The sequence below is a fragment of the Symphalangus syndactylus genome, chromosome 1, assembly GCF_028878055.3.
Source record: "Symphalangus syndactylus isolate Jambi chromosome 1, NHGRI_mSymSyn1-v2.1_pri, whole genome shotgun sequence".
NCBI classification, from domain to species: domain Eukaryota; kingdom Metazoa; phylum Chordata; class Mammalia; order Primates; family Hylobatidae; genus Symphalangus; species Symphalangus syndactylus.
The window spans coordinates 157079760-157094502 of NC_072423.2; the positions used below are offsets into that span (position 1 = coordinate 157079760).

Genomic DNA, 14743 nt, shown 5'->3' on the forward strand with positions numbered 1-14743 from the left:
TCTCCGTACCACATTCCACATCAAGTGGATTAAAGGGCTGAATTACTAACTTTCTCCAAGGTAAGCCTGACCTGCTGATCTTTTCACAGGCGTTTACAAGAAGGAGGAGGCCCACTTACTGCTGAAATCTTTTCAAATTAAAGGTCAAGCAGATATTTTTGTAAGCAAGTTTGAAAATGACAACTGGGGACTAGATGGTTATGTAAGTACATGTGTAAGTTCTGTGACAAAGCACAGGCTTTCTAAACATCTCTCTGTGCCGACGTGAGGGCTACGGATTGGAGGCTTCTGAGTAGAGCCGTCTTGTGTCTGCCCCTTGAAAACTCAGCTGCCCCTCTTCTTGACAGAGTGTCCATTTTATTCCTTCATTTTATAATGGAAGAAACCAGGTCTAAGAAGTAAGACATAAATTGGCCATCCTGAAAGGGGTGGTTACTGTTGAGGACAGAAAAAGACCTGAAATCCAGGGTCTATGATGTTACTGCTACGTTATATCATGAGTGGTGCCATCAGAAATTTTCCGAGACCACTTCATAACCATGCTGCTCGTTCTAAAAGAAATCATTCCCAGATAAATAGAGAGATTTAAGACGTCCCCCTTAATACCCTTCTTTGCAAGTTAACCATTTGTCTGTGTTCTAATTCACTATCTGACTTAAGGGTAGACAGCCATACGTGATGTCCCCTGCCCAATAGCTGGAACACAGAGCGAGTTTTCCACAGTGTAGATTATTTCTTAATTCATACCTTTGTCTTCCCTTAGAAAGTGTAGTTAACAAATAGATATATTGTAAAGTTGACTATCATTTTTAAGATCAAAATGAGATTGTGAGCATTTGCATACATTAGTTGAAGTTCACTTCTGTGTTGGTTTCTGATCTTAACTGTAAATGTGTCACCAAAGGAGTGGCAAAAATAAAATACTTAACCAGTAGTATCTAAACATGAGCTACAACAGTTATATTATATTAAAAGAAGATATTATTCATCCCTTTGTATACCTTTTTATTTCTTTTCGTTTCTTTCCTATATATCAGGTATCATCTGGACTTGAAAGAGGAGGATTTACTTTTCAAGGTGACATTCATGGAAAAGACTTTGGAAAATTTAAGCTAGAAAGGCAAGGTAAGTTGCACTTAGGATATTTTTTAAAGCAAATATCAGTTTGGCTTTCCAATGATTTTTCTAAGAAGAAATGGAAAAGACAACTCTAAAAGAAACCTGAACAAAAATAATGAGAGAGACTAACATATTTTACAGCTGAATGAAAAAAATTATTTTGAATAGCAAAATAGACAAACACAAAGCTGGAAATAATGCAATAAATATACCAGACATAATATCTTCACTATATCAAGAGCTATTAAAAATAAGGGAGAAAAAGATGAAAATCAACGTATAAGCAAAGTATGTTACCCAGAGAAAACTAAGAGTTCTTAAAAGGAAAAAAAAAAGTAAGAGCAATTAAAAGTGGCCAACAAACATATAAAAAGATCTTCATAAATATGTATATATATTTATATAGTAACAAAGATGATTATTTTTAGTTATTGGAATGACAAAGTTTTAAAAATTGGTTTGGGGTTGATAGTAGGAAAAGAGCCCCATGTTCAATTTTGATGGATGTATGGGTAGATACAATTGGTCAGTACTTTTTTCATCCAACAATTCTCTGTCTAGAATTTTTAATCAGGCAAATGTGTAAATTGTTTTCTGCATATTCAGGCATGTCTAAAGCAGAATTGTTTTAGTAGCGGAAGTTAGAAATAACCTCTGTATGTTGCCCATCTATCATAAAAGAATTGCTTCAATGAGTATTTTTATGTAACAAATTATGCTACCTACGAAACAATTATTATTCAGTATATTTATTTAAAGAAATTAGGACTATATATTGATGTGGAAAGAGGTTTGATTTACAAATGAGAAAAAACTTATTGTACATAGACAGGTAAGTCCTCCTTCCTTCTTTAGCTTTCTGTACTATTTGATTTTTGCCTTAGTGATTAAAGGAGGAACATGTGCGGAAACAATCATCAGATCTGAATGTTACCTCATCTGCTTCCTATTTTTGTCATCTAGGATGAGTCACAATATTCTTGAGCCTATTTCTTCATCTTAAAGCTCAGTATAGAGGTTCCCAAGGTTGTTATGAGATTGAGAGGCCACGTAAGCATTGCTTTGTGCATGCTACAGCTCTTTTTGCACAGAAGTCGTTGTAATTGTTGCAATCCGCAAATAAAAGGAAATGCATTTTTGTAATAACCTTGGCACCGTATTTCTCCTACTTGTAGAATACTATTCACACATTATTTTTATAAAGAAGAATATTACCTTATAGGCTGTGATACCAGAGCCACCTTTTGGTGGAATGTGAGTGTACCATTTTGTGATGATTACCACTGATGAACTTACTTTGTAAGACTTTTATCAAAGTGCTGAATATAAAAAAATGTCTACTGGCCTGTAAAAGGGCAAAAAAAGGATAATTAATCATAAAATACTTTACTTCCACCATTCAACCCGCAGTATTATTAAATAGAAGAGCATTATAATGTTGGCAATGGCTGAGATTATGTTTTAAACTGGGTTATATTATTTTGAGGTAATGAAACAGAATAAATGCATTAGACCAACACTAATGATGGGTAATGTTTTTTCTCTTCCTCTAAGCCAAATCCTGGAGTCATTTGTCCTCCTTTCTCTCTGTAGCACACGCTCTAGTAATTTTGTTGAAGGACACCCCAGTGAGCTGTACAAGATGCTGTGTAGATGTCTAAGTTCACTGATCCAATGAACTTGACCTGAACTATCAATTCGCTATTACACATTTTCTTTGCATTTCTCCATTTCATTTTAATCTAACAAAATAACAGCTTGGTTTAACAAGGAATTTTTATTCTTATGTGATGATGAGCTTATTGTCAGGAAAAACAATTTACTTTACAAAATAATCTGACTCATAAGTAAGTCCCCCCTTCAACTAATTAGAAAAGTTTATGTTTAAGTAATTCTGCAACAGCAACCATTCATTTAAGAATGATGGCAAGCATCTATTTTTATGGATAAAAATAAACAACCTCCTAATTTTCTCTAGTCAGTAGATAAACCAAAAAACGTGATTTTCATTAAGTGGATACTAAAATAAAATTAACTTGAATGACAATTTTAATGCAAAAACTTGCATACCAAACTCAACAATAAATTAGTTTCCCCGTTAAGATTGAATGACTCAACCCTAACATACACACAAAGAATGAGAGAAAACGCATAAAATCATGTATCTGATAAGTGACTTGTATCCAGAATATACAAAGAACTCTCATGGCTCAATAATACAGAGGCAAAAAACCTAAATAAGAAATTGACAAAAGATTTGAGTAGATATGTCTCTAAAGACATGCAAATGGCAATAAGCCCATGAAAAAACGTTGATTATAATCATTATCAGGGAAATGCAAATCAAAACCACACTGGGATACCACTTCACGTCCACAAGGATGGCTGTGATCTAAAAGTCAAATAGCAAAGGGTGGCAAGGAGGCAGAGGAACTGGAACTGTCATACTTTGCTGGGGAAATGTGAAATGATGCAGCTGCTCTGGAAAACACTCTGGTAGTTCATCAAATAGTTGTTACTGTAAGCTCCAGCAATTCCACTCCTACATGGGTAGCCAAAAGAACTGAAAAATATGTCACACAAAACTTGTACATGAATGCTTAGAGCAGCATTATTTATAATAACCCAAATGTGGATACAACCAAAATGTGTATCAATGGATGAATGAATAAACAATATGTAATACAGCCATACAGTGGGATATTAGTCAGCACTGAAGAATAAAATATTAATGAATGATACAACATGGATGGACTTTGAAAACATCATGCTAAGTGAAGGAAGGCAGATTAAAAAAGGCCAAATAGTCTATGAATCCATTACAGGAAATGTCCATAACTGGCAAATCCAAAGAGATGGGACACTGATTAGTGGTTGCCTAGGGCTGAAGGTTGGGATGAAGGTGGAGGGAGAATAAAGCTAATAGATACTGAGATTCTTTTGGAGGGACACCAATCTTCTAAGCGACACTATGGTGATGATAGCACCACCCTATGAATACACTGAGAAAGCCTTGGATTGTGTGTTCAGCTTAAGTGGATGAATTATATAGGACAGTCACGCATCGCGTAGTGACATTTTGGTCAACAAAAGATCTCGTATACACCAGTGACCCCACAAGATTCTAAAGAAGCTGAAAAATTCCTAACACCTGGTGACACCATAGCTGCCATAATGTCATAGTGCACGGCGTTGCTCATGTCAGAGCCACTGGCTGTACCTATAGCCTAGACGTGCAGTAGGCAACACCATCTAGGTGTGTGAGTGCACTCTGATGCTCACACAGCCGCTAAATTGCCTCGTGAAGCATTTCTCAGAAGGTATCTCCAACATGAAGTGTTGCGTGACTGGATGTGCATTTGTCTCAATAATGCTTTTTAGAAAATTGAATGACCTAGCTTATCACGTGTGCAAAGATGCTCACCCTGCTTCTTCAGTAAAGCAATGTAAATGTATAAATACCTAAATACTGTGTTTGGTTTATCATCGTAGTAGCAGCATCAACAGTTGTAGTTGCAACAGCCATGGAACCAATAATAACTTGTGGAAGGAGGGCGATGAGAGAGGAGGAGGGAAAGGGGAAAACAGGGAGGGGGAGGAGAAGGGAAAAGAGGGTAGCAGAGGGATCGCACATAGCTGTCCATGTGTCATTGTAAAGACCCTCATAGGATAATGATTGAATGAAATTTCAGTGCTTCCTTAGAGAGCAATTAAGTAGGATGTAGCAACACTAAAAGGTACAAATTCTGTTTGTCAATAATTCTACTTCTTAAGATTTGTCCTATATAATGTAGACTCCTGGTAATGTGTAGATATAGGCAAAAGATTTCATTGCAGCATTATAAAAGTACTAGAAACACCCTAAATGTCCCTGGACAGTAGACTGGCTAAAGAAATGTTGTTATATCTAGTCAGTAGAATACTATACACCTTAAAAAATTAAATCTGATTCATATATGCCAATGGAGGACCCTTAAAAATATACTGTTAAGGTTAAAAAGCCACATATGCAAAATGCAAATAATATTACCAATTATAAAAATAAGAAAAGAGAAATAATCAGACATTTTGTGAGTGCATTGTTGGAAGGACAATTTTAAAACCCTCAACTATAAAGAGGAACTGCCTTGTAGGGCAAGGAATGATTATTTTAATTTTCCTTTATATTACTTGTTTTCATATCCCTTTATGCCATTTTAATTAGAACAATGTGTGTATATTAACCTTCAAATTATTAAAACAATGGCAAATAACTGAAATTAACTAGGAGCTGCAGACATATAATAATCTCACAGTAAGTTTGGTTATGTAATTCACAAACACCTTCTTATGTGTTGTTCTTTGTTTTCATGTGAGGTGTCTTGTGACATGTAGATTTTCCAGCACTTTATTATTTGGAATTTTGTTATCTATTATGGATAAAAGTATGTAGCTTTGTTTTCAGATAAAAGAAAGTAACTGTGGTTAATGTAAGCATAATATACATTTATAAGAATGAGACTGATAGTGCCAGAATTACAGAAACTTGAAGATCAATGTATGGCAACGTAATGGAAACTAAAAGATATTTGGGTGCTGAAATGCTATACAGACAAAACTTTTTTTTTTAATTTCGGAAATATATATTGAGCACATACTGTGTTCTAGGTTTTATTGCAGGTTCTGAGGAGTCAAGAGGAAAGCTAACCAAACCAAACCAAACCAAACAAAACAAAACAAAAGCCCTGGCTTCAGGAAACTTAAATTTTTGTAACTGAGTCCGTGTGAACACTCCCTCTGTGCCAGGCATTGTTGTAAGCACTTGAGATGTACTAACATATGATTTTCACAACCAACCCATGAAGTTGGTGCCATCTGAGTAGGGCACCACTGCTCTCTGTTGGACGGCACTACCCCTGGTCACTGGACGTCACTGCTGCCACTACTGCTGCCGCTGGGACCATCCTCAATGCACACATACACACACACTTCATGTTGTCCCCAGGGCTCTAGAACCCTTTCAGCCATGGAACAAATTTTAAACCATCTCAGAGTGTTTTGCATCCCTCGCTTCCAATACAGTGCCTGGGGTGGGAACACCCAACTGGCTTCACTCACTGCACATCCATAACCCGGTGCTCAGATTGCAAGAGAGCGAGTGTCTGGCATCTTCCTTTTGCATGATGATGGGACAGATCTCGAAAAGATAAGTGGTTTTAAAAAGCCAACATTATTCCAAAATATGTTCCTATTTGACGTTAATATTGTAGGCAGTCATAATCCTACATCTATTAAAGCAAATGGCAAATAATGTCATTTGAAAGTTTTTATATGAAAATTAAAGAATGTTGATACAAATAGTGATTTAAAGATTTTTAATATTTGATTGATTTTTTGCATTTATGGTTTATAAAACAATAAACACAGCAACATCTCTTTGAATTTGACATTTTATAAATTCTGGAAATATGAAAACCAGATCAGCTTCTTCTCAACAATTCTGCTATATTGAGATGACGCCAATCATGATTCATTGCACATCTGCATTAAGTGACTCCATGCAATTAGGCCAAATCCATCTCAAAATTATATTTTATTAGTACACTCTTCAAGAACTTATTTCCTTCTTTGGTAACAGTTGCTTAATAAAGGTTTGTGAATTTGAATTTTTACTGCTTTCCTCTCAGTGCCATGCAATGAGACACTCCATAGTCATTGCTTATAGAATGGATGATTCTATCACCTTCATGATATTTGAAGTGTTTACATTTGCCTTCCTTTCTAATGGATAAAAGGTATATTTTAGGCCAGGGGTGGTGGCTTAGGCCTTTAATCCCAGCACTTTTGGAGGCTGAGGCAGGCGGATCATTTGAAGTCAGGAGTTCGAGACTAGCCTGGCCAACATCGTGAAACCCCATCTCTACTAAAAATACAAAAAATAGGTGGGCGTGGTGGCGGGCACCTGTCATCCCAGCTACTTGGGAGGCTGAGGCAGGAGAATTACTAGAACCTGGGAGGCAGAGGTTGTAGTGAGCTTAGATCACTCCACTGCACTCCAGCCTGGGCAACTGGGTGAGACTCTGTCTCAAAAAAAAAAAAAAGAAAATTAATTAATTTTAAAAGTTACACTTTAGCATTATTTTATGTCTTCATAGAAACTTGCATTGTGACATTTAACTATAATTTTTTTTGAGTATTTCTAAACTCTGCTGTGAATTTCAGAATCTACCCAAAATAAAGACAGATGACACCATCCTATTCACATATGAAGAATGCAATGCCATTTTTATGGATAACTGGGATATTTACATAATTTCAATGACATATTTTGCTGAGTCTGGCCTTAAGACCTGAAAAAAGAGCAAATATTATTGACTTCTTAATATAGAAAAAAATGTATAAATGTTTTCAGTTAGTTTTGTGAAAATACCTATGACCATAAACAAAGTCAGGGTGTATACTGACCCTTTTGCCTTTCCCACATTTTAAATGTTGAGACTCTTTCATAGTATTCTCCGTTGTTAGTAGGAAATAGTCAGTTTTTTGTCTTTGTTATTAAGTGGATATTAAAAATCTTTAGAAAAGAATATCAGTTGGTTTCCTGTGAAATGGCAACTCCGTCTGCTTCTTTTAGAGTTCATATGCATTTATAAAATTTATCATATGTATTTCTTTAAGCAGAGTACAGTAACAACAAATTAAATATTTCCTTTATCTTCCAGATCCTTTAAACCCAGATCAAGACTCTTCGAATCATTACCATGGCACCAGCAGTGGCTCTGTGGCGGCTGCTATTCTGGTTCCTTTCTTTGCTCTAATTTTATCAGGGTTTGCATTTTACCTCTACAAACACAGGTACTGCAGAAACACCATCTGTTTGAGAATGTTGGGAGTGTAAACTGTGGGTTTAAGTAATGGGCATGCTCTCGTGCTCGCTTGCACATGTATTTTATATTACTATGCAATGCTCTTTTTTTAAAAAAATCAACTTTTATTTCGAGTTCCGGGGTACATGTGCAGGATGTGCAGGTTTGTTACTTAGGTGAATGTACGCCAGGGTGGTTTGCTGCACAGATCAACCCATCACTCTGTTATTAAGTCCAGCATCCATCAGCTGTTCAGTACATAATATGGATATTTCACTTAATTCTGGTTAAAATAAAACAGAAGAACTGTCATGATATTGCTTTTTAATAACTCATGAAATAGCGTCTTTAAATGTGTGCTTTCTTATATTCACTTTTGAAATACACAATAGAGAGAATGTTGCTTCAAAGGTGTATTAGCTGCTTGTGCCTATGTCTTCAGTTCCCTATGGCTGGTAATGTTCCTTCTTTGAGAATATGACTCAGTGAAAAACATTTCAGATGATATTTACAAAATTAAAGATTGGCACATCTGTGTTAATTTTTTGGAAGAAAAAATACCCAATACGCACAAGCCTGATGAGCCTTATCCTTGAATTTCTGCTCAGGACTAGTTTAAAATTTAGGAAATGTAGAAAGATGTGCCACTACCTTATCCAGGAAGATGCCATAATTAGAGGAGCTTCTCTTCTTAAAGGGGTATGCACACAAATGTATCTTCTTTCACAGGTTCCTCTGGGTCATATAATATCCTTATAGAGACACATATGTAGGAACTTATAATTCCTACAAATTTATTTTTGCTTTTGATTGGCATCCACATTAACCCCAAGGAAAGGGTCTAGTCCATTAAAGCTGTTTTCCCTCAATTTGCCTGCAAAGATGCAAACTTTCATATAAGTCTGGGATTGTCTTGTCCTTTAAAAAGATAACCCCACATAATTATATATGCATATTTATACATCAATATAACTTCGGATTATATCTTAACTTTAAGACAATGTAGCATTGGAGGGTATATTCAACATACACACCAGTTTTAGTCGTTAAACCTTAGAAACTTCCCTGTCAATGTTGAGTAGTTGGGTGTCTCTGTGAAGGGAGTGCCTTGGAAAGAGATCTCAGATTACAGAGCCAGATATCAGGGAGACAGCACTTCTTTTTATGTAAACTTGATGCCTCCTCTGGGTCAGTGGGGAATCTGTCGTCATCACAACTGGACTCCCTCCCTTCCTAACACTGCCCCAAGACCAAGAGGCTGCCCTGCATATTGAATATGAAGGAAGCTCTTCCCTCTCACAGCTCTCAAGAGGACGGCTATGAGGCCACCGTGACTTCTCAATCTGTTGGGTGTTTTAGTTCTCTACTTCTGTGCCATAGGAGCGAGGGATGGTGGAATTTTTGCAGAAGCAAGGAAGCCCAGAGCTCATTTGCTGGCCGCCCATCAACCCATTTTCTTCAAGCTCTCACCACCTGGTCAGGAAAGCACCAAGCCTTTAGCACTCTCTACACTGGCTTCTCAGGCTCTACAGAGATAAATATGTCTTAACGAGTTGGCTCTGTATTCCTCCAGAGAAACCCTGTTTCTGCTCATTTCTGAGTCTGTTGCTTGCATGTGGGGAGTTGCTTCCTCAGAGCCCAAGGTCCTGACAGCCCTCTGCCGGGTGCAGCTGCACGCCTGCACGTCAGAATCCAGCTGCAGCCAGTTCCACTCTGGGATTGCATTTCCCCAGACATGAAGGGACTGTGGCAACTTGTGATCTGGACGATTGAGTGAACATTTTAGCCAGGTCTTCACATCATTAACGAGGGGCTGCATTTGTTTGCTAACAATCGCTGCTGGCGCATTTTCCAAGCGCAATGTCACGGACCTCTCCCCCTCTAAGGGCAGTTACAAGCTGCTGTTCTGCCGTTTTCTCAGGGTCACGTGCTATTTACTTCTCTTTTTCTTAATAAGCATGTGTAACATAAGGAAATCTAGTAAATGGCTCGGCAGAAGTTTCTTGACACCCAGTGTCAAATGATGTTTTTGCGAGCAAGCTTATGTATGTTAAATTTCTGTTTTTGCCACGTGGCACATTTTTCCTACCTGATTTCTTCTGGAATAAGGAAAGAATAAAAGAAGCCAGAGCAGACCAGATATGATTCTGTCTTTTCAGTCTGAAAATCCTCTAATTCTCTAATCATAGATTGTATGTAGGGGTTTTCTTTTAACCAGAAAATGTGATAATAGTTTAATAATGACTATAGTTCCTTTTTTATAAACAGATTCATTTTTAACTCAACAGAGACAAAATAAAAAATAACTTTTTGTGAATATTAGTAACGACAGTGAACTAAAAGCTTAAACTTAAAATTTAGTTTAATCATACTGCCCTGAATGCTAGGCATATGCCCCCAACCTTATTTCACAGAGTAGTAGAAAGTTTCATGACTTAACCAAGGCCGTGTAACTTATCAGTGATAAATAGACATCCAAAACAAAACCAATCAGATTCAGCCTTTGGGACCTTCCCAATTTCTCTGGGGCATTTGTAGGAAGCATAAATAAATCTTTGATCCCAGTTACCCAGGAGGCTGAGGTAGGAGGATCACCTGAGCCCAAGAGGTCAAGGCTGAAGTGAGTGGTGGTCGTGCCACTGCACTCCAGCCTGGGCAACAGAGTGAGACCCTGTCTCAAAAAAAATTTTATTTAATTTTTGAAATCAATTCACTTTTTAAAACCCATTTTATACTCCCAATCACCAGTTTAAGCAAATGAACTGACAGGTGTGCAGGTGAGGATGCCTTCCTTCTTTGCAAACGTCCTGGCTGTACTACTCCCTGCTCTGTAGATGTTGTCTCCTGCACACAGTCCCAGCTGCTAAATCTCCAAATGAAACCAGGATTCTAATGATTTGTTTTCTGTTTTCCTTAGAACGAGACCAAAAGTTCAATACAATGGCTATGCTGGGCATGAAAACAGCAATGGACAAGCATCGTTTGAAAACCCCATGTATGATACAAACTTAAAACCCACAGAAGCCAAGGCTGTGAGGTTTGACACAACTCTGAACACAGTCTGTACAGTGGTATAGCCCTCAGTGCCCCAACAGGACTGATTCATAGCCATACCTCTGATGGACAAGCAGTGATTCCTTTGGTGCCATATACCGCTCTCCCTTCCGCTCTGGCTTTTCTGCAGCGATCTTCAACCTTGTGTACTGGCATACGTGCAGCGGGGATCTCTACTCAAATGCGCCAGAGTCTTCTGCGGATCCAACTACACGTGCGTTTTCATTCCGAAAGTGGGTTCTAAATGCCTGGCTGCATCTGTTTGAAATCAAGGCACACTCCAGGAAGACTGCCGCGTCGCGCCGACACGTCGTACTCAATGCCTCAGACTTTCATATTTCTGTGTTGCTGGGATGCCTTTCAATGCAATCTTCTGGGCTCGTGGATATGTCCTTCGGGTGCAGTGACAAAATGGTAGCACCACAATATGTGTTCTCTTGTGTTGTTTTTCCTTTTTAAACCCCCATGGACACGAATACTCTGAAAAAAAAATAAAAAGCTTTCTGGATAAGACACCTTTCTGATAGAGGCGCACACCTACAAATGCTTCACTCTGTCCTTCTGAGACCTGACAAGCTTTGAGGACCTCACAACTCCCCTGTGTGTTCATCTCTAGGGATGTTTGCAAATTTCCCAGTCAGCTATTCTGTCGCAGAATGTTTAATGCACAATTTTTTTTGCACTGGTGTGTTATGAATGACTAAGATTCTGATAAAAAATAAATTATTTACACAGGGTTTATACACACTATCCATTGTATATAAGCATTATTTCATATTATCAAGCTAAACATTCCACCATCAGCTTAGTTGGAGTGTTAGGGAAAAGTACTCCTAGATATGGCACAGATTTTAAAACGAAATACAGTATTGAAAAGATGCATTTTATTATTGCTTCAATTAGCTCCATTTACGTGTTGAATTCACTGAAGAGGTCCAATGAGAAAAAAACAGAAGCCTCTTTATTTCCCAGGTTTTCCTCCTTTAGTACCATCGTCATCCAATTACTGTCTCTCTGATACTACTTAATAGCAGGGGGTTTGCAGAAATTTGTTTGCCATGTAAAACTGTGAATAGTAATTTATTTTAGGTAGTCGATGAACTTGTGGGTTTTAGCTCACAATGCAGCCTTCCCTTTTGCAGTGTTTTTTTTTTCTTTTACTGTGCCATTGATCTTTGATATTGCATTGAAAGACAATATGCCACAGTAGCACCTTGAACTCAGTGAAAATTGTTCAGGATCAAAATACTAAGTGTTCTTTTAGAGGGAAAGAAAAAGTACACACACTCTCCTCTCACGATGATATATTTTATACATTCATTTGTTATTTGTTTCATGCTTTATAATTCCAGATGGAAAGGTAATTTCAGTGACTTTTCAAGTTTAAATTCCATTATAGGTAGATGATAAGTTATCGTGCAAATAAAATCAATAAGATCCCCAGGGTGAATAAAAATCAAAACATGAAGTAGAAGATGTGACCGTGAGGATGTTTACGTAACAAATTCAAAGTGAAAATCATGTTTATTTTTACTTATACTTGTTTGATAAAAATATTTTTGAAACGATAATACTTATTTTATTATTTGATATTTCCGTACCTATCCAATTGTGGCAAATTTTCTCTGTTTCACGTTTCATATTGGCATTGGTAATGGAAATGTCAGAATGTTCAGATTGGCCTTCACGTTGTCGGAGTGGACACATTCACACCTAGCTTTAAGACTGATTTATCTGTTGGTCTCCTGAAGGTTTCCATGTAGGACTTCCAATGTGAAAAAGGAAAAGCGGTCGGGAAAATGGGGCATTCTTTGGAGAGTCACGCGTTTTGGTTTGGACATTTCTGTAGAGCTCGGCTCCCAGTGTTGTGTTCCTCGGTGGAAAGGGTCTCTGCTGTTTGGGGACTCACTGGCCTGTCCTAGGGACTCCTTTGTCTTGTGAAACCCACGCTGTTGGATTCTGTATCATTACGCTGAATTCTCTGCACAGTTTTCCCTGGCCAACCTGCCCATATCCTTGGAGATTTGCTTTGCCAGTGGGAATCCTTACGTTGCTCTTTCACGGTAGACGTGACGAGGTCAGCGGGAGTCGTGCTCCTAACACACACATTAAAGGAAACAGAAGATTGAAAGTGTGAGGAGGCTCGTGTGCAAGGGAGAACAGGGTTACTATACATATTAGTGTATATATATACATACATATATATATATTGTACATATCTAAGTTTGAGTAATTCAAACTAGGTGCAAAATGCTGACTTCAGAGTCTGAATTAATGTCTCTGTTCCCACATCCCTGACCTGCTTCCTGGTCAACGATGCTATGAAATCCTGAAATGACAGGACATACATACATACAAGAAACCGCATATCAAATTAGATATGATTTTCCTTTGTGTGCAAAGTCAAACTGTCCTAGGGTTGCCAGTTTGAAGCATGTTATTTAAATGAAAAAAAAAATCAGTGAAATTCTCTTGTGAGAATTCTGGCTAGTTTCTTCCTAGGGTTGTGTGCAGTGTTGAACGGAGGCTCCGCAAGGTGTTGGAGGATCTCATTTTAGGGCAGTCAGGAGCTGTGCTTGCTGAGTTAGGTCTAGAAGACTCTTCCCTGAAGGCGACGGGAGCACGCGTGAGGGACATGACCACATGCTAACACAGGACACGTGCTTCAGAGCTGTTTAAAACTGCTGCTTGTTTTACACACACATCTTGCCTTTTTTCAGGCTAGCTGCAATAATTTTTTTCTTCTGTAAAATATTTTGTAAACAACAACAAAAAGCTATTATAAAAAGGGGGTAAAAAAAGAACGCTGGCATTATGATCAGGAAAACCCATTGTCATCGCCGACCCTCCCTCCCGTCCCACCACACGCTGCTGTCACGACGTAGGTGCGAAAGACCTTTTTGTACAGAGATATATTTTTTATGAAGAATTTGTAAAATTATTAAATATGCTGTAATTTTTTGATTAATGTAGGTATATTGTTAAAAAATAAATGTTTTTACAATACAGAACTGTAATTTTCCCAATAATGTAAAATGTACCATCTCTAGCTGATTTTCAGTTCCAATCCTATTACACATGTATTAATATTAAAGTGGCCTGTTAAAACGAACAGTATCTTTTTTTGTCAAAAAAATTATAAAGAGGGTGTAATATAGCCTGTGCAATGCCACCAATCTTTAAAGCAAATCAGAGTTCTAATTAAATATTTAATTTTAGATTTCTATTTTTGTGTGTGAATTTATTTTCACTTTAATATGCGCAACTGAGTCCCTTGCAGGAGAGGGAAAGAATGACAGTCTTCATAATGAGCCTTTATGGTATTCAAAATGAAGCTCCATATTTTTCCCACGACATTCACATCACCGTCATGATTAACCAATAGCACATTTAGCAGGAACCACGAGACACAGAATACTAACGTTGAAGCTGACAGATTTCTTGATGGTTTGCATTAAAAATGGTAAGAACACTTGGTTTCCTCCAAACCGAAACCTATGTTTTTTATGATTTCTTTTCAATGTGGGAGCTCTGTTTGTAAACATTCACCACACTAAAAAAATGACATGAAAGAGAATTATAGACCTACTTAACAGAGTATTCCAAATATCACACTTAAAGAAGGCTCCAAAAAAATCATATAGCTTTTAAAATTCAGAACCATCCGTCCCCCCTTCATTTCTGGGCTGAGAGAAAACACAAAGCTTTACAAGTCCTTGGTGGCC

The 14743-nt window shown here is 37.6% G+C and overlaps 1 protein-coding gene across 2 annotated transcripts in view; it reads left to right on the forward strand.

Annotated features, from left to right (window-relative positions):
* CSMD1 (CUB and Sushi multiple domains 1) overlaps nucleotides 1-14236 on the forward strand; it is a 2032824-nt gene extending 2018588 nt beyond the window's left edge. For both annotated transcript variants that reach the window (XM_055289255.2, XM_055289263.2), the window contains 4 exons: nucleotides 90-202; nucleotides 1038-1125; nucleotides 7821-7953; nucleotides 10882-14236. In XM_055289255.2, the coding sequence (XP_055145230.2) occupies nucleotides 90-202; nucleotides 1038-1125; nucleotides 7821-7953; nucleotides 10882-11041 (494 nt within the window). In that variant the 3' untranslated portion in view covers nucleotides 11042-14236. The remainder of the gene's footprint in view (nucleotides 1-89; nucleotides 203-1037; nucleotides 1126-7820; nucleotides 7954-10881) is intronic.
* The last annotated feature ends 507 nt before the right edge of the window (nucleotides 14237-14743 follow it).